This window comes from Perna viridis, chromosome 9 (assembly GCF_037379345.1).
Source record: "Perna viridis isolate PV_CMFRI_1.1 ecotype Kerala chromosome 9, ASM3737934v1, whole genome shotgun sequence".
Classification (NCBI taxonomy): domain Eukaryota; kingdom Metazoa; phylum Mollusca; class Bivalvia; order Mytilida; family Mytilidae; genus Perna; species Perna viridis.
Window position 1 is genome coordinate 42,523,684 of NC_142453.1, and position 20,701 is coordinate 42,544,384.

At 32.8% G+C, this 20,701-nt stretch overlaps 2 protein-coding genes across 5 annotated transcripts in view; both read left to right on the plus strand.

Annotated features, from left to right (window-relative positions):
- LOC148608609 (uncharacterized) overlaps positions 1-9,212 on the plus strand; it is a 35,452-nt gene extending 26,240 nt beyond the window's left edge. For all 4 annotated transcript variants that reach the window (XM_088545471.1, XM_088545472.1, XM_088545473.1 and 1 more), the window contains 8 exons: positions 1,671-1,952; positions 2,666-2,938; positions 3,810-3,917; positions 4,144-4,171; positions 4,728-4,768; positions 5,146-5,352; positions 5,715-5,782; positions 5,993-9,212. In XM_088545471.1, the coding sequence (XP_088401597.1) occupies positions 1,671-1,952; positions 2,666-2,938; positions 3,810-3,917; positions 4,144-4,171; positions 4,728-4,768; positions 5,146-5,352; positions 5,715-5,782; positions 5,993-6,217 (1,232 nt within the window). In that variant the 3' untranslated portion in view covers positions 6,218-9,212. The remainder of the gene's footprint in view (positions 1-1,670; positions 1,953-2,665; positions 2,939-3,809; positions 3,918-4,143; positions 4,172-4,727; positions 4,769-5,145; positions 5,353-5,714; positions 5,783-5,992) is intronic.
- A 7,629-nt stretch (positions 9,213-16,841) lies between these two features.
- Positions 16,842-20,279, plus strand: LOC148608611 (uncharacterized). Its single transcript, XM_088543608.1, is given in 6 exon segments — positions 16,842-16,898; positions 17,441-17,656; positions 18,136-18,333; positions 18,449-18,508; positions 18,511-18,579; positions 18,857-20,279. Coding segments are annotated over 5 exon segments (768 nt in total). The 5' UTR covers positions 16,842-16,898; positions 17,441-17,460; the 3' UTR covers positions 19,102-20,279.
- Positions 20,280-20,701: the final 422 nt, after the last annotated feature.

A 20,701-nucleotide genomic window follows, 5' to 3' on the forward strand; every position in this document is an offset into this window, starting at 1 on the left:
TTTTGCACTAAAGGTTAATCATTTTTGTTTACATGGGTATGATTTATCATAAAAGCCTAACTTAATGCAAAGGTGGTCTTTCCCTTTAAGCGAAAAAAACTTAAGTTTAATTGCAACTTTCGTGATACCGTTGTAAAGCTGAAACATATGATACCTAAATTTGTTTAGTTTGTTCTCATATGCTATCCCAGGAAGTCATAGACACTCAAACAACTGAGTAAAAAAATCTTGGCTTCTTGTCCCAGTTGGTTACAAATATAGGCTTATATTTAGAAAAATCCGAGAATAATCTTTGGCGACAAATTGATTCGGTAATGAGGAGGGGGATATAAAAGTACCTAAAATCACCATGAAGTAGATGATTCGGGAATGGGGGTGCACGATGGACCCTCGAAGCCCATGGATTATAGTCATTTTGATGGTATTGTCATTTTTCATTATGACCTGAGCTAGCTTTCTGTAAGTGCGAGCGTTCTTAATTGGATATCTCATTTTGTCTCTACGTTGTTTGTTGAAGTATTCCATAAAGGAGAATTAGATATATAAATGAGGGAATTTCAGAGTGTCTTTATTTGTCTTTACAGTTCATTTTTGACCTTACAGGGTGTGGCTAAGGCCTTATAAAATCGATTCAATTTTGTCATTAATGTATCTTCATGTCCATATGTTATTTGCCTTTTTAGTTTATTTTTGAAATCTTGTCATCGTTCTGTTAGCGAGTATTTTATTTCTTTTGTTGTCGGGATTTTTCATAGCTTTCTTCAAGATGTTTTTACACTTATTGAATACCTTTCGGTGATCTCTGTCTATTTACTTTTTTATATAGGTTATATGATTGTGCATTTGTCACGTGTTGCCATATCTGTCCCTTTTCCTATTGTTAATAATAGAACTAGAAATTAAAGAGACGTCTGACGCAGCACCTTCCGCGTGATTTTTGGAAGATTACAAACAAAACAAAAACAAAAAAGACTCATATGCTGTCTAAAATAGTTTTACTTTCGATATCCATATCTTATTCAAAAGTATTCTGATTCTGCAAACAAATAATAGATGATGGATATTCATGTATCTACAAATTAATTTTCTGTATTTCTTACTTGTAGGTCATTCTTTCATCTTGAACTTGACGCACCGTCATAAATTTCAAGACATTTTTAAGCGTAGCTTGGATTGACGTATTTTTTTATTGTATTTATATCATTTTATTTCAACTTATTTATTTATTGTCTGTTTAAATGCCTGCACCAAGTCAGTACCACTGCACCTTTATGTCTTGATATTGTCATTTGTTATACAAACTCTCCTATTTACTACGGCCTAGATTTTATCAGTTTGGTAATTTTGTAATTACTCATCATTGATTTGTTAACATATAAATTCTCCTTAATTTTAACGATTTTGAAATGCCTTGAAACAGACGAAAACTACAATATTTAATTTCTTACTACAAAGTATAAATAGACGTACATACAGTTCAACAAAACTTAATTCTGCATTAAATCAATTTCTTAAAATACATGCGATTCGTTGAAATTCGCAATTTTTTATTATGCAACTCTGTTTGCAATAGCAATATTTCAAATTTTACATAGTGCTTGTGTGTAATTATAATTCGCAGAGTAAAGACAAGTTTGTTTCGTAAAATCGTTTATCGATTCATATTTCAGTAGACCCTACAGACATGATAATTGCTAATAAAGATGACAACGGATTAATCAAAGTAAATGAGAATGCAGAAATTTTACTAGAATGCTCCATAACACAAGGACAGCCTTTAAGTTTATTGAAATGGTCCCATGACAAGACGATGATGGTATCGAATGGGACCAGCATTTTAAAGCTCCCTTTAAAACCCTCGATGGATGACCATGGTTCTATATATACATGCGAGGCTATTGATGACGCTAATGAAACACTTCTGTCTGAAAGTGTAAAATTATTAGTTTGTGGTAAGTCATAACAATGACGTTTTTTAGATTGATCATAAGTGAAATAATTGGAGTTGCACTGTTCATATTCTATATCTCGTAATGATTAAGCAATCAATATAACTAAAATGTCACCCACTTCCATATCAGCATTCGGTATCTCTTCGGACTTACGAGTACTCATTGCCATAAATATTTTAACCGTATGTCACCTCAAATATTTGTTTTATTAATGTGAGAATATATAATAATTCAAGTTAATTGGATCTTTTACCTGACTTATTTAAAGTCACCGACCAAGATTTGGTTGTGACTCATTGTTTTTACTTAGTTTTTACTAAGTTACCGATAACGAAATGTCGGTGTCTCATTGCTTCCACTTCGTTTATTATTATTATTATTATTATTATATTTCCGTTATCTTCTGGCTTCCTATTATGAACTTTTTCAGGAAAATTTCTCAGAAACGGAATTTCACAAATCATTAACCGAAAATTTTCAAAACTCCGAAAAAGGCATCCATATTGGAATGATCGAGTAGGAAATCGTGTCCAAATGGAGGACATTGTAATATTTTGACGTCTTAGGTGGCTAGGAGAGTCAGAAATTTGAAGCAATATGCACATGAAAGGTGACTTGGCCCGCGTTTCGCGAAACGTACATTAATTTTAGACTAGCTTTTTTATACCAATTATTATTATTAAGTAATGACAGATAGCAAAATCTTTTGACAGGCAGACCATTCAAACCGACATCGTTGACGTTTGAACCTTCGTCTACAGATGTGAAGATCTCCTGGATTCCAGGTTACAATGGATGTTATGAGCTGACCTTTGAAGTTGAATACAGAAAGTACGATGAGAAAACGTGGATGAGTATTGAAACTGTTGACGAAAATGAAATATTCCTCGAAGATCTATATCCCTGGACTCAATATGTTATTAGAATGTATGCGTATAATAAGATAAATAGAAGTGAATATACTGAGGAAACGAATGTTAGAACAAGTAAGTACACTGTTTCAAAAAGAAATCAAAAGCAGTAATTAAAGATCTAGTGTAAGAGTTGCTCATCTCTGTCGGATATACACTATTTTTATTTTAGCCTGTGGTCTCACTAACCACTTCCGGGTCAAATGGCCACCCCCTATGTAGTACCAAAAACACACTGAACCTAGACATATGCATTGTAAGTGCATTATTTGTGTGTATTATGATTAAAAGTAGTCAAAATGAAGCTGAGAATGTGTACTTTAAAGTCATATATGTAATTAACTACAAAAGTGTATGAATATTGTTTACATGTGTGAGTAATTTGCCTCCATGCTGTCAGTTAGCAGAACAGGTAAAAATGTGGATTTTCAGTATTATTTATTCAAGTAAATTTTGTGAAGAATCTCTACTATCATCGTACCATTAGCATAATGATTTTGGAAGCCTTATTTTCCAAGCTTCGCAACGGTATGCAACTTCAAGATGTTATTTGTCGTGGGAATTCACAGTGAAAATTACTTTTTTAACATGTAAATTAATGGAAACGTTAGAAGTGGTTAGTGAGACCTGTACCTAGTATATATATACCCACATAATGATGCATCCATTCCCAGTTTATGGATGGTGCGTTTTACGGAATCAGATGCTCTAAGATCCGTTTAACTTACAAAATGATCAGATTATATACCAAAAATCGATTATATTTGATACCTTTTTAGTTTCCCTTGTTAAAACGTAAATGATGTTGTAAAGTTACTTGAACTCATTTAAATTGCATATTATCTCTGATGTGCTTGATAGTTATAATATTTGATAATTCAGTTGTATTGGTGGATTCAAAGTAAAGAATGTTGTATGCGTTTTAAGAAAATTTTTTTGCTTGCAGAGGAAAAGGAAGAACATGAAAATAGTCCAAGTACTATCGGGTATTACGCTTTCCTGTCCATTCCTGGACTGGTCATCATTTTCTTACTTGTATATTTTATCCTTCGAGGTAAGGATAATAAATTATCATAACTTACGCAAACAGTCATATTTCACGGAATTACTTATATTTTTACTTTAAATTTCAAGCGGTTTGTTTTGTTTATTTGCTGTTGGTATTATTCTGTAGGAGAAACCTTGTCAATATCTACATTTTTCAAATAAAATTCATTTTTCACCACAAATTTTGATATTTTGTTTGAATTTAAAAGCATATTACATTACCAATTTCTCAGCAAAAGACTTGATATGCAGAGTAACCAGGTATAAATCTTTAACTTTATGGGCAGCTCCTTCATGTTATTTCTCTATGCGTGTGAATAGTTCTTTATAAATAATATGCATTTTGTAACACTTAAAGCTCTCCTATTCAATGAAATTACTTTTTTCATAATAAGAGGTTTGTATGAAAACTTCTTCCTTTTAAATCTAACCTTGTAACAAATTATATTATTTAACATATTATTTCTCTTTTTAATGATATATATATATACAGATTTTCTGTATATTAATTATTTTAGAGCAAGATATGTTTTAACTCACTCTTTTAGCCTTTGTTGAACATCATATTACTCTTCCTGTTTAGCAACTTGTTTATGTTTCTGTGAGTCTTCATTTCAGGATTTAAAAAACTTTTACCGATAAACATGAAAAAATGCTATCCAATTTCGATGAAAAATACAAAAAATGGAGTTTTTCGTTTAATTTATAATATCTGCTTAATTTATTTATTTGCATTATCTATCAAATTTTACGTGATGTTGTTAATATAATTATTGGTATCTTTGTTAGTGTAACTTCCAGTTCTCTTGTGTTGCAGCTGTTTGAAACGTGGTGAAGAGAACCAACAAGAACAGAATGGTATTTTACAAATTAAGATCAAATTTAAATAAGTGAATATCTTAAAGTGAACAAAATATAAATTTTCTCACACAGTTTTGTTACAGACTTATTCAACCAAACATGTTTGATACAAATCTCATCAGGACGAATAGCTGTAATAACTAGCACAGTAGTCAAAAGGGTTAAGGGGTGACTGAAATTATGTGACATTTATACGATATTTCAGATATACATATAATTGGCCAGTTATGCTTTTCCTCGTAGATTTTTGGTGCGATGTCATTATATGTCATGTTAGTTTTCAAACAAAACTAAAAGATTGATAACCATATTTCAAAGTAGCTGAAAATAAATGTGTATAAGTTTAAGCAAATATTTCCCCGTTTAATTGATAGGCATCGTAAACTTTGGACCTGGCGCAATTGCCGATATGTATGGGCATCCACCGAACCTTCCACCTCGTGAGCAGAATAATGAAGTGCAGGTTTACTCTTCTTTCGACAGAAGGCACAACATTACACTGTCTTCTCATGCTCATGCTGTTTCATATGACGTTAGACCAAAGCCAAGAACAGACAGGACTCGCATAAAAAAAGCAAAAGGTAGACATATTAGAAATACAAATTTTTTCAGGTCTTTTTTTTATAGAAATGAATACATTTTAATAAGTTGTTTTCAACATTCCTTTTTTATCAGTGATTGGATTCAGCATTTCGAAATGGTTTTTGACCAAAAACGCATTAATACAAACCGATATCATTTATTCCGTGAAAATAATAGTCAGCTTTAAATTATCTTAATAAAACACGTAATTTAATTAAAAGTTATTCATATATTATAGTCACACACTCCATCCATAATGTGTACTGATATGGGGTTTCAACCACTGTTCGGGAATGTTTCAGTCTTGTTCATTTTATTCATCCAGCATTCATACTGAATTTTAACCGTTTTACCTTCACAGCAAAACAAAATGATCAACCCTCTACAAAGACTACAGGTCAGAACTCTGCAAGTGGTATTGAAACTCAGGTATTGTTGTTAAAAATATTATTTACTTTAAAAAGCAGTGATCTCTTAGTATATTAAAACAATATCTTGCCGCCTATGTGTTAGCTTACTGCATTTGTTGTGCTATAAAACAAATCTGATCAGGCGTAAACAATTTAAGGGCGCAAACAATTTTTCTTATTGTTGCATTTGTCACTTGGAGAAAAGATTGAATTTGCATTTGTTCAACAGGAACCTCACGAACTGAATTACGTTGAAGTGACGTTTGATCCAAAAACGGAGGCCAACGAACTAAGGATTCATGGACATCAACCCAAAACTGACTACATTGATATAGATTTTACAAAAAAGTTACGTAACCTGCCTAAACCAAAGGATGACGATGACAGTGATGATGATTTTGAAACTGCATATGAAGTGAACAAGATGAAAAGAAAGACAAAATTGCAGGAGTGATGCCGTGCTATTGTAATCAAAGTTATTTTGTCTTATATTTACATGGTGAAAATAATATTGAAGGACTGATATTATTTTGGTACGCACATGTTGTTGTGCATTCTGACAAATTGTATATTCCTTTGTTTTCTCGGTTGAGTAAAACGAGAAACTATTTATGCATATGAAAAAATAGAACGTCAAATAAAACAAATGAGTAAATAAAATAAAAATATGTATAAATAGAATATATTCAAAACTACACGATAAAAGAGCCAGAGTAGTTTAGAGGAAACTATTGATCAAATAAAACAGGATATAAAAGGTCACTGCTTATAAGGAATGAACATTGTTTTTAAAACTCATTCCCTTTGAAAGGATATGATATGTGTTCCCATTAATTTCCTGGTGGTTTATAGTCATGCAATGATGATGTTTGAGAACGGGCGGAAACACTTGAAATAGCCATCTGCTAAATTTTAATTGTCGTGACCTCAAGCGGAACAAAATATAATATTAACTAAAAACATCCGTAATAATACTTTCAGTGTCAACAATGTATTGAGTTGAAGACGAAGTTAACGGCTTACATTGTACAAATCTATATAATCTATAGACTTCAACAGTATACTTTTGTTTCTTTATATATTTTTATCAGAAAAATGTTCAGTAACAGTTGTATATAGATCCACAAATCTTCTATGAGGAAAACGATACATTTGAATGTATAGAAACATCATGCTTGCTAGTATGTAAACAATTAGAGCCAACAATACATAATTCCTCGGTTCTGATCATAATATTTTTGGTTCATTTGGTTTTCTGTTTGTGTTTTTTTTTCTGTTGGTGTTGTGTGTTTTTTTTTCCTGTGGGTATCGTGATTCAATTTTTCAGTCTTTCCTCATATTTCGTTATTTTGTCTGTTCTTTTGATAATTTGCTACATATTGTGTTCCATGTGTTTTGCGTTGTGAAATGGAGCAATAATTTTATGTTCATAGAGTCAATAAATACTGGTTGTAGGAATGCGATTTATCACTGTTTTGTTTTTTTAACATTAAATGAAGTATAATAACTGATAAACTCTACGCAATATAAATAACAATGTGACGCGAGTTAAAAGTAACAGTTTTGTATTTGTTACGCTAAATGCTTTTCATAAACATACATTTACACTTTTACAAGAATTCATTGTGAATTTCATTGCTACTGTCGATATTGTTTCTTTTTTTACTTTTCCGCAGTTTGTTTATATTTCAATAGAAAAAAAGTTATTTCAAGACATACCATGATAGTTATATATTTGTCTTAAATTAAAACTACACAGAAAAGGGCATCGACATACCAAGAACAGTAATGGGGAAAAAGGAAGTGGTATTTGCTTACAAATAAATTATTTTGCAATATGATAATATGAAAAACCTCAGAAAATTTGATTTCAACTTTGCATCACAATTTAATATCACTTTGAAGAATTACTTTCGATGCCTTGAATACATTACATTGTGATCTATCCTTTGTTCTGTATTAACTATACCTGGTATAAATGGTTGCACTCCACCAAATGTTTAACTGTAAATAAAACCTAATTACTGGTCAAACGTATTTACTTTGTTTAGCCATCGTTAGTTGACATAATTATCATACCTACACATTTACCAATGTATGTTGGTGCTTTAATGAATCCATCTCAAATTAAGTGTTAAGTACCAGTCAACCTACAGTTCAGACACTGTCCATGGTAAAGTGATTCATGGTGTAGAAAAACCCATCACCAAAACTGACGCTAGTCAATCATATCAAATACGCATTTGTATAGGCATCACTCAATTACAGTTTCATATCTGTTTCGTGCAAATAACCCCGCAGTAACGGTCTGTTGACTTTGAAATTATATTTAAAGGTTTTAATGTAAAATGTTCTTATTTGATTAGATTGTGGAAAACTTAACAACTCGTGTTCAGTCATTGGTATTTAGTTTATATAGTTGAATAAGCAACATGACATTACACACCCTTAATTTGTCATGCATATGCCCCAAACTGAGTATCAAACTATAAATTAAAGCGACCATATGCGACAGGTTGAACATTACTGTAATTTTTTTTTATTTTTTATTTTTATTTTTTTTTTATTCCGTTTATTCATTATTTTACTGAAATAATGTTTAAATCAAGACTGAAGAGAATAGACCGAAATTAGATAACATGACCGAATAACCTAAAACAAGTGTGTTTACATGCCAGTTCTGAAAATATCATATTTTAATTGAAAATATATTTCAACGATGAGAAACTGTTAAGGGAAGTTCTCAATTAGAACATTCGAATATGATAAAATACTTTAAACGTTAGCATTTAGTTTAGAAGTATCGATTCAAATGACAATTAAAAAGATGAATCATCGTACAATGACGTACGACAATGATAGAACCAAAGGTCAAAACCTTTGTTGTAGTATTCAACTTCATTAATCACCTTTGTCATGATATAGCACTTTACTTCTTGGCGTTCTGTCAAAACCTGTAGTTTACATTTGTTTAACCAGCTCCATATATATATAAAAAATTGGCATGACAACAAAAATAATATAGTGAGAAGGGAAAAAGAACATTCAAATATAGGGTCATATTACTTTAATCCAATTTTAGACAGCAGTTTAAAATTGTAAAACGTGAATGATAAAAGTTGATATGACTGATTCCTATTTTCCTGGTTAAGTAGGTTCTCGACGGTAACGTCAGATGTGCATGGATCATTAAAACTGACGTCAAATGTCGTCCGTAAAAAAACAACGGAAAATTGGTTTCATGAACTATTTTCAGTTGTTAATATCATCAAATCTTTAACTACAGTTGAGTATATCATTTTGTAATTAAATGACCAAACGCTCATAGGACTTACTAAACCACCATCAAGTCAGGTAAAAACATATCCTGCACTACAAAAAAAATTATAACGGTGAGCAAGCTTTTTTTTTTTTTGAAAGCTTATGATTTTATATTTATATAGTATTTATAATTGTGCTGAATATGTTAAGCAAAATAAAAAATATTACTTTCGTTGTTGGCTTTTCCGTTCTTCTTATTCTCACCAAGTAGGGCTGTACCAAAGAACTTCTATATGTTTTTTTTTTTTTAAATACAGTACCTGTATCGGATAAACTTCCCATTTTATGGGGTATGGGGCGATGGGGAATGGTGGTGGGGCAATAGGGCATGGGGGATGCGGCAATGGGGGATGCAGCAATGGGGAATGGGGCAATGGGTAATGTGGCATTGGGAATGGGGTAAATGAATAGGGCAATGGGACAATAATTTTTATTGGTCAATCAAACAAACTGTTCTGCCTTTTTTCCGCAAGCAACGTACATATCATAATTCTATCACAGCAATTAAAATAATTTTTAAACAAGATTGTTTTAGAGTAATGTTTTAATTATTACAGGTGTCGCAGTTCATTATTCATTGACATTTTGTTTTAAATATTAACCGGAAGTACATTTGTTATTGATTGAAAATGTTCGTGCTCATACGATTTCTAAACGTAATTTTTTTTTTGAATATTTATACTGAAATAATTTTGTGTCGTATGATTTTAATATTGACAAATTAAACACATTAAGCAATAATAACAAGACCATTATAAAAAAATAATATTTAAATGTTTATTCCCTTAGCTTTCAATTGGCAGAAGTATGTCGTTCGTCGCAACCTCGAAAAGAATAACAATTTTGCCGTTTTTAATATTTTATACACGAATTTTAGACCATTATTGAAATTAAAACTGTTCGCATCCTAACAATATTCAGAAATGTGTCATTTTTAGGTAAGTGAACTGAAATCAATATATCACAGCCAAACATATGATGCCTATAATCCCTTTTGGGATTCGTCGCGGGAGATATTTTTTGTTTTGACCACCACCGAATCCCTTAAAACGCCCTATATATAGTAATCGGGAAAATTTTACAAGTCGACCTCCCCTCAAACCGGGACTGATTGCACCGACAACATCACGACAAGGATCCAGGACGATAGATGATTCGAACGTAGACATATTTTGCTATGTAAGTATATCAATTTGAATACCGAAGTCCACCTTATTTGTTAGTAATGCACTTTTTTCTCGGACGACCGCTTCAAATTGTCTGGAGGCCGCCATCTTTGTTTATATTTAAAACTGATCAAAAAGGTGCCTATGCATCTTAAATGAAGTCATTTTCAATGTTTTTTCTCATACCGAAATTTCTAGTGTTTTTTCCACGATAATCTCGACCATATATACACAATATTTCACAAAATGTGAGAGGAAAAACATTTTACAACACATAGGGTCAATATGTCAAAGTTTATTGTTAAATAGTAATCAAGGGAACCAAGGTTATAGCGGTAATCAAAAGAATGTAATCCAGGAACAAAAACCAGACATGGAAAACAGACATGCACAACAAAGAACATAAAATCATACATACAAAGTAACAAAAGTAAATGAGCAACTCGGACTCCACTAAAAACTGGGAGCATGAAATGAAATGTCATTTGTTTTAATAGCTGAGCAGTCACTCGTGAATAATCATATCCAGCATGTACTCATTTTATATGAGGGGTTCTAATTATTTCCCAAAATTGCAGCTTTTTGCCACATTTACACATTTCAAAACAGTTTACATAACATTTACATAAGTCACATGAGCATTTGTCAACACAAAGACCATCACAACCAGTGTTTTCTTTCAAACCTACAGCCATTGCCTTGATTGTCAATATCTGCAGTATGCCATGTCTCAAACATTGCTTTTCATTTATTACATTTTTGCCAAGGTTATTACATTTCCATCATTGTTTTGTATGAGGTAATCGTTCACAAAATTGTACAGATTGGCAGCAGTGTTCACAGACCTAAAAGTGTAAAAAAAAAATAATGAACACACTCTGATATTAATAAATTCATCATTCACTTTTATGTAAAATTATAAACATAGTTCTAAGCATTTAATTAACGTGGAAATATACATTCATAAAGATCACCTTTTCGTGTCCACTATGTATACTGTATGTGCGTGCTGTAAATGTATGGCATGTTGTCTGACATTCGTGCCACAATCAAACAACCGCGTCTGTAGTCTCGGATAAAAATTTACATGCCATTACATTATTTCTTGACACAATAGCTGTGAACCCACCATTCAGAGAGACAATGAACTTCATCACAAGCTAGCAAACACATCTTTGACACCATATCTTACTCAAAAATATTTCTCGCCACTGTCGGGAAGTTGCCATCTCAGGAGAAAGAAATACAACGAAAAACTTGCCAGATCTTATATTTGCAATAGGAAATACATGCATTTTCTTATATTTGCACTGGACACGCGTAGGAATATATTTTTTCCCAAAATTTGGACAAAAGATCAAATAATAGCCTGAAAACATCTTCTAGAACATCATTAAAGAATTTCTGGATTGGATCACGAATTAAAGGGCGCCCGAAGAGAGGACATACCATCTTTCTACCGAGTTTAATTACGAAGTCTTTTATAATTATTAATATTAACCTTTAACAATCGTACAAAAGTAAGAAGAGATTTACCATTGAAGGTTTCCGTTGCTGTTTCTGGATCTACAGATACAGCTCGAATCCCATAGCTTCCACGCTGAACAACCTGGTCACGCATTAAAGCTTTTAAAGGGAAAATCACAATGGCGATGTGATTTATGATCCAATCCATCTAAAAATTACAGTATACTGATATTTGGATATACAATGACACTTTTAATTTCGAGAGGAGGGAGTACGTAATGTGGTGGCCTTTTTGGGAAAAACAGAAATATATTGCGGCCATGTGATTAAATAACCATAAACATGAATTATTTTCGTCTTCGGTTTACCGAGTGGTTTATCGACCTTCCAATTCCAAATTCACTCAATGAAATGCAAATAGGACACAGATAATTAGTTTATTCAGTAAATAGTACACACTGTCAGATAATAAGTGTATCAACTAAATTTGTCAGTTGCCACAAATTCTGACTGAAGACGAAGAAAAATATTTTAAAATGAAAATTATAACTACCTTAACCAACAACATTGAGCGAAAACACATCGTCTTTCCATGCCCAGTTGGCAATACAGCAAATACATTCTGTCCATTCAATATTGCCAATAGAACATTCAATTGTTCGGTCTATAAACTAAATTCAAGCTGGTAGAAAGATTTCGAACTTTCAAAATACTCACATAAATCCTTTTCTTCCATCGTATGGTCTCATTGGACTCCTCAATCGGCGAGGAATGAACCATTCATACCGAGGGGTGGGAAACAAACCAAGTAAAGGTCTCAAAAATTAAATAGAATAAAACAATATGTTGTTGTTAAATGCAAACATCAAAACTTAAAATCAGAAACACCGATTTCAATACTATTGCAATACAGCGATATTGCATTACTTGAAACACTCCGCAATGAAATGGATTCATCCTACGGATCCGTGCAGTGTTCATTCTATCGATAAACTGTATGCCGTTAAAATGAGCGAGAAAAGACCACTGGGAACGCCAGTGAAAACGCCAAGGAAAATTAAGATATACAGACCATCGGGCACCACTCCAAGAAAGTGGAGGAAGCCTCAATCTACAAAAGGCTTGGGAAAGTTATGTTCTAGCATTTGCAGATAGAAAAGTTAATGAAAATTTAATTCTTGCAATAAGGTTTATTCGGAGACATACAATACATGTATATATTCAGATATTTGGTATAAACCAGAGACATATGTAAGTTTAGGTACTGTTTATGGCGGACGCAGTACACACGTGCATTACACGAAACTTTGTACAACTATACGATGTGTATTAAGTGAATGAGTTAAGTTAAATTCCAATAAACTCCCCAACTGCGATCAGTTTTTTAGCATTGACCTTTAATTAAAGTTGTTAAAGATTTACGTGTGAGGTGTATGAAGGTTCCACTAAACAGTTAGAAAATAAGTTGTATTTAAAGATTTTATTCATTTTGTTTTTTATAACAGCCTACAATATCAGTTGGTTATGCAGCAAGATGCATTGAACATTATGAGTATAAGAAAGCTTTCACCTATCTTTACAACAACTTGCGGGTGCCAGAATAGCTGTGGAATACATTATGCAGCTAGCTACATATTAGAAAAGGTGTGAGGTCTATGTTGAAAGACAAAGAATGTGTCCTGAATAAGCAGCCACAACAGAGGGAAATGAAAAGACTTTGATCGGGTAAGTACTTAATTTCAGCTAATGCTAATGGCAAAGTTGTTTACTAGTATTCATTTGAAGACCTCTCTTCATAACAGTAGTGCTTGTTGGTTTTCAATAATAATATTTATGTTTGTTATTATATATACATTTAATTTGTTTCAACGCCTAGTCAATGTACATGTGTGATTTTCTGTTTGTATAATATTGATGACTTCTGCATGGCCAAAGACAAAGCATTGACCCCGGCTATCGCTCTTTCTTCGGCAATGCTGGTGAATCCGAGGGCTCCACACATAGCAAAATTTGTTCAGGGCATGCAAACACTATATCTATGGAGGTGCGGTGCACAGATGAAGGTAAGTACAGGTGTTCAATATTTAAGGTCATTCAATAATTGGCGGGAAAATACGGATATATCTTTTAGAAAGAGTAATCAGGAGAACCTAGTTTATAGCGGTAATCAAAAGAATGTAATCCAGGGACAAAGACCAGACATGAAAAACAGACATACACTACAAAGAACATAAAGTAATTAAAATCATACATACAAAGTAACAATAGCAAATGAGCAACTCGGACTCCACTAAAAATGGGAGCATAGACCAGGTGCACCGGTAGGGTAAGCGTCCTCTGCTTTTCTAGAAACCCTCGCCGAGTTGCTCATAAAAAGTCAAGTCCGGGGTAAACAAACGAGGAAAGGAAAACTCTGACCCGTTGAATAAATCAGTTTTCATGGTGCAGATGGATACACCATAACGATCCACGAGTTCACGATGACGACTATAAAACTTCTGTAGTGATGACTTCAATCTTGTAGCAACATAACCCTGTTCCAGAAGCCTATTTGTTATAGTTCTAGTGCGATACAAAAAGTCTGTGTAGTTTCGGCAAGCTCTGGCATAACGTATGAGTTGTGATATGAACACTCCATACGCAGGTGCTGAAGGAATGTTTCCACAGATGAAAGGAAGGTTGACAATTCTGAATGAAAAATCATCACGTTTGTCGTAAAGTTTGGTCAGTAGTTTTCCTTCACCATCGATTTCAAAGTGTAGGTCAATATATGAGGCTGACTTCACACTGTCTGTAGTATCCTTTATCTCAAGTTCTTTTGGGTAGATATGATGTATCAAATCCCCGAAATTAGGATTGTTTGAAGATAATACGTCATCTATATAGCGGAAACTGAGATAGAAGGATCTAGCCAAACGATATTCTTTCTTTCTGGTCAAATCAGCTATAAAGTCAGCCTCATAAGAGTGAAGGAAAAGGTCAGCAAGTAAAGGAGCACAGTTTGTTCCCATTGGAATGTCGACCGTTTGTTGAAAAACACGTCCACCACACTAGACAAATATGTTGTCGATAAAAAATTCCAGCGTTTTGTAAATATCTTCCTCTGTATATGTGGAAGATGATTTGGAATTATTTCTTACAAAGTATGAGGAATCTCTACCAAGAACTATATATTTGTATCTAGGTGTACCATCTTTTTTAGAAGAAATGATTTGGAATGAAGAACAATCTCCAGCGAGGATGATTTAAAAGTTAATCATCAAGAATGGTTATGATTAAATATGTGGAGAGAATGCGAACACTGTGAATAATATTTCTTCCAATCTCTATGTCACTGTCTTTATTTCAGTTGTTTTATCATTTAAACAAACTTGGACTATGCACCAGTTATCCGACTGCTCAGAAACTGCTGTCCAACATAAAAGTGCTAGCAGATAATGGTGTGTTACAATGGAGACGCAATGTGCAGGTAAATTTTAAGTTTATCAAGACAAGTAGATTTTTAAGGCCAGACAAATTATTGGATTAGGATTTGTGTTTCAGGAAAAAGTACTAGTCTAAATTTCATTATACATCTTAAATTTATAGAAGGTTAACACCATAGAAATACACAAATAATAAGAAATGGTTTAATGAAATAGTCAAAGACTCAAGTCAAGAAATTATTTGTCAGGTCTTTATGTGGACGGCGATAATCATGTAGTCTTACATCTTGACAGATTTTATAGGCTAAATATGCGTTCATATTATTTTGTGAAGGATGCAGTGGGGTCAGACATAAAACCGCCTGAAGGGGCAGAAGATGATACAGATGGCTTTATCACGGAGGAAGAAGAAGAAATAAACAATGGAACTGAAACTAGTTCTGGAATCTGTGAAATGCAATCAATTTTTAACATCAGAGAGTGTAGCAGATACTCAAGCTGCAGATGATTCCAGTAATACGACATCAGCAGATGTTTCCATGTCCACTGGTATGTTTATTATTAAAAGTAATGGTTTGTGATAACAATGTATGTAATAAGATATATTACTTCACCTCTGTACATACATTGTAGTTCTTCCACTAAAAAACACTTGCCGAAGAATTATATTTCATTAAGGACAATTTACTTCTGACAAGTTATCTCCAGGATATACACTGGTATGGGACAATGTTGGAAAATGGTAAAGGCTGCACATCAAAGTTCTGAGAGACAGAATAAGATGTTGCTTTGGGCACTTAGTCAAGCATTGGAGAATAGAGTATTCGCCAGTCACCTGGATGACAGAACTGTAACGTTGGCTGCTGATATACCAATATATAATTTCATTGCAAGGAAAACGATCTGGCAGAAATTAAGGAAAGAATGACAATAATTGTTTCTAAAATTATTTTGGAAGAAGTGCCATTTTTTAAAGACAACTTCTCTATTGTGATAAATCATATCAGGCACCAACATTGGAGAGAATCTTCTCAAGAAAGCAATTTTGTGAGTAAATATTTTACTTAACTGGAAAACATAACTCAACTGTAAGAAATTATAATCATAGGAGGCCAAAATTAAAAATGTCATTGATATCAATTGTGGAGAGGGACATTGCTTCTTGTCATTTGGAATGATTTTCAAACTACCGGTATTTTTTACAAGCTACAAAAAGTGGTATAGTACATGAAAATATGGTTATTAGTGTATAACACCAGAACTCAACCTTTGCAAATCCAGAAATTTTCATATTTGGTGGGTGGATTCCTAACCTATACTGAGAAAAAAAGCATGGCTTTATCACATGGTTTGATAAAAATCTATTATGATCTATAATTTATAAAGCTTTAATTTTGTGCAGGCAGTAATAATTTATTTTGTATATTCTGGACACCCTAAAAAGAGGTTGTGTGTGACATAACTATTTTTTGTAATATAAAACCTGGTTATCCAAAAGCAAGGTAGAGATTTATTTTGCTAGCTAGATGCATTTAGGAGATAGGGAGCACTTTCATTTGCGACATTTAATTTGTGCATGGTATCATAATCAATTGTACATCTAAAGAATAAGCTTATTACACATACCAGTATATCGTGTCATATGATATGTTATTTTATTTCTCATGCATATCTCATTTTAGAATATTAGGGACACATTCTTTAGTGGCAGTTCAGCCATAGATAAAGGGACACTTAAAACTGTATTCTGTCACAGGTCTGTATAGAAAGATATTGGTGAGGCTTTTAACCACGCTTCAGAATTTCAGAGATTTGTTACATATGGGTACACTATTTTGACTGCTAGGAAAGTTTTATCCATGGATACGATCGATAATAACCCTATTGGTCTGACTGCTATTGTAGACAGGCATGCTTACTTAGAAACTGTGGCTAAAAAGGTTGTGGGCCTATTCTGGCTTAATGTGGACTACACAAATATATTAGAAGATACTAGTTACCTGCCCACAGACAACAGTATTTGTAACTGCAAAGACGGTGACTATCTTAACAACTTCATGACATATTTTAAAATTGTTTTACATTAATTCATGGTCTATTCTTTAATCAGTTGTAAACAGTACAGTCCACCAAATATAGAATACAAAATTAATTTATGCGTTGTACAGGAGAACAAATATTTAGAAGTGTCATATTGTTCCTCCCAATGAACAATCCTTCAATAAGTGATAAAGTCAGCCATCATCAGATTTTGAATCAATCATGAAATTTGATTTGTCCTCCTCTGTCTTATTGTAGATCTAGGTGATGAAGCACCAATGATAGAGTGTACGGGATTCAGGTGTCCTGGGAACAACTGGTTCCATCTGGAGTGCCTTGAAATGGATGAGGATGAGGTACCTGATGATGATTTCTATTGTCCCACGGAGTGTAGAAGGAGGGTGACTTATACATATTGTTGTAATGTTGACATGGGAGACAGTGAATCAATGATTGCATGTGACAATCCAAGTTGCCCACAAGAATGATTTCACATGCAGTGTGTAGGGTGGAAAAGAGTTCCACGTATGTTTTGTTACATGATTGATACATGAAAAAAACTATACTTTCATTAATTATTTAAAAGAAACAATTGCTTATACACGCTGTCAGTATAAAAATGAAATAGATGAAAGTTATTTTTTATAACAATACATGAACCTACAATTTAAACAATCTGTTGTTATAAATGTTACATGTATGTTGTTGAGATGCTTGCTTGTTTTACATTTTGTTTCAAGTTGTTTGATTTGATGTTTTTTTTTCTTTTTTCGTCCTGTTTATATGTCACTGAGATGACTCAAGCTGTTATAATTCAGATACAGCTGATATTGAATAGGATAACATGCTGTTAATATAAGATAATATAAAATTCTATACTGAAAATGACCCAATGTTCTTGGGTGGCAAATGGTTCTGCACAAACTGTAAAGAGGGAAAATAGGGAAAATCAGACAACAGTGCAAAAGACGACTTCAAGTACAATTATGTCACCAGTTTGACTTTCTGTGGTGCAATGGACTTGGTACGAAGAGATGCAGTAAGAGAAAATGATAGAAATGCTATGATGAACCATTGGAGGTTTGACATGCCCCTCTTCCATAACAGACATCATCCCAAGTATGTTTTGTTGGGATACAGATTGTTGGCAGGTAGGATATCATTCAATTTCAATAACATGTACTTGCAAATGAATATCAATTTGTTACTTCAGCTTTCTTAATGACAAAGACAAAGTAATTTGTACTAATTTTCCTTCATTTTCAGATGTAGCAGGATGGCTACCTGAAAGACTTAAATATGATTAAATATGGAATAGAACAGTCAATATAGCTGGGGTCCTGGTCAAAGTTTACCGGCGGACTTAGTGAATGAATTTACAAATAAAGAATTTAAAGGTATGCGAACAACCTTAACAAAGTAGATTTAACTGTTTTAGTATAAAATGATGGAATAGTTCATTTGTTAAAGGAACTCATAAATTTTTATTCCTGTTATTATGGATGTTATAGTGTTATTTTCTGTTTCCTACTGATTTTTGGTGGAAAAAGTCATGGACACTGTAACTTAGATGCTTTTACTCTGAACACAATATAAAATATTTGCTTACAAGCACATGTACATGCACTCCACAGAATTTGCCTTTGTTTCTTGAACCTTTGTCATTCTTTTTAGAATCACTGAAAGATGCCATGGGCAATAAAACTGATGAAACAGTTACCCACCACAGCCAGATGGTTGGCAGCATGGGTAAAGTCAGGATCTTTACCCAATCTTTAGAGATGCACGAAAAAGACCTCATTAAAAGAAATAAACTTGACATGTCAAAAGACTTAAAAACATTTGTGAAACTTGTCGGGAAAGAGAACTTACTTAGTTTATCCCTAGGGAGGGTTAGACAAAATCAGACGCTGTTGTAAGTCATAAGTGATATGAGTGATGAACTTTATTTTTAGGCTAAAATTAAAATGTTAGTTATTGCCCTTTTTCAGCCTCTTAACTATTTTAATTACAAATCAGAATGCAATTTATTTATTTAAAGCAATCATTATCTGTGTTTAAAATCTTTTGTTAGCCTAAAGAAATTGATGAAACATGTTTGTCCCTTTGGTTAGTGGTAAACTAACATCATTTTGATTTAAGCCTTTATGTACAAAAATGTGTTTATGTATGTTTTGCATTGGTTTATTGATTCATTTAAATTTTAAGACACTTGTTAATTATGTTACCTGTACCTAAAAATAAATATGATACAGATGTTATATTGCAATGTCAGTGTATACCTATAATCACCGTTGAAATATGCTTGTTTGTTAAGAAAAATTAACAAAGTGTTTGAAAAGAAGATGGTTTAAATTATCTTGCAAAAGGTGTAAAACTTTTCCTGCTTAGGTATTGGTATTTAAAGCCAAAAATGTATCCCATATGCAGGTCTAATTTCTTTTACTTTACATATCTATGTTCCCCATTATCCACAAAATTTTCCATATTTATCCAATAGTATGTAGTAACAGCTTTGGGACCATTTTATCATAAATTATTTGTTACTTTTTAACATATTAATGGATGGATTATAAACATATGAGAGGGTGTGGGGAAATTGGAGAGATGTTGAGCAATAGAAAAGAGAGCATACAGATGTATATGTGGACAGATCAAGACTGGAATAGATAGTTTTGATTTAGAGATTGGAGTGGTAAAACAATTCTACATGCAGATTTTATTTCAAGTTCTGGTATATACGTAGTTACCAATATTCCTTCCATGAAGATATTTCTTTATGTCAAATATTCTGTTCCTTGATTTTATTCATGTGTAAGTAGGAGTTCCTACTTTTTTATGTAAAGTTTTAGAATCAAAAGATACAGACTTTTTTTCTGAACAGACAGAAAACAATGTTTTCGTAGACATTACCTATTATATCTTACTTTTATTTAATAATACTTTTTACCTTGAGCAAGAACATGATTGTCATCTATATATAAATATTGAACACCTTATTACATGATTTGTTTTTCATTTCATGTGGAAATGACTTCATTTAATATATATGGACACTTCTTTTTTCACTTCATAATTAAAAAAAAGTCATGATGTCGCCTCTTTTTCTCCTTTGTAGAATTAAGTTCGAAACATTAAAATGTTATAATCCTTCATATGCCGTTGTTTAATGCGAAAAATCCATTTTCCAAACTCGGTCGCCTTGGTAGGAGAAAACTCCCGTAATGAAACAGACTATAATATTTAAATTACGACAATGTTTGTCACATGATCAGTTTTAAATACAAACAAAGATGGCGGCCTCCAGACAATTTGTTTGTTTGTTTGTTTGTTTGTTTGTTGGGGTTTAACGTCCGAGCAGCAATATTTCAGCCAGCTATATTCAGACGACCAGACAATTTGAAGCGGTCGTCCGAGAAAAACGCGCTGTAGCTAACGAATAAGGTGGACTTCGGTATTCAAATTGATAAACTTACATAGCAAAATATGTCTACTTTCGAATCATTTACCATCCTGGAT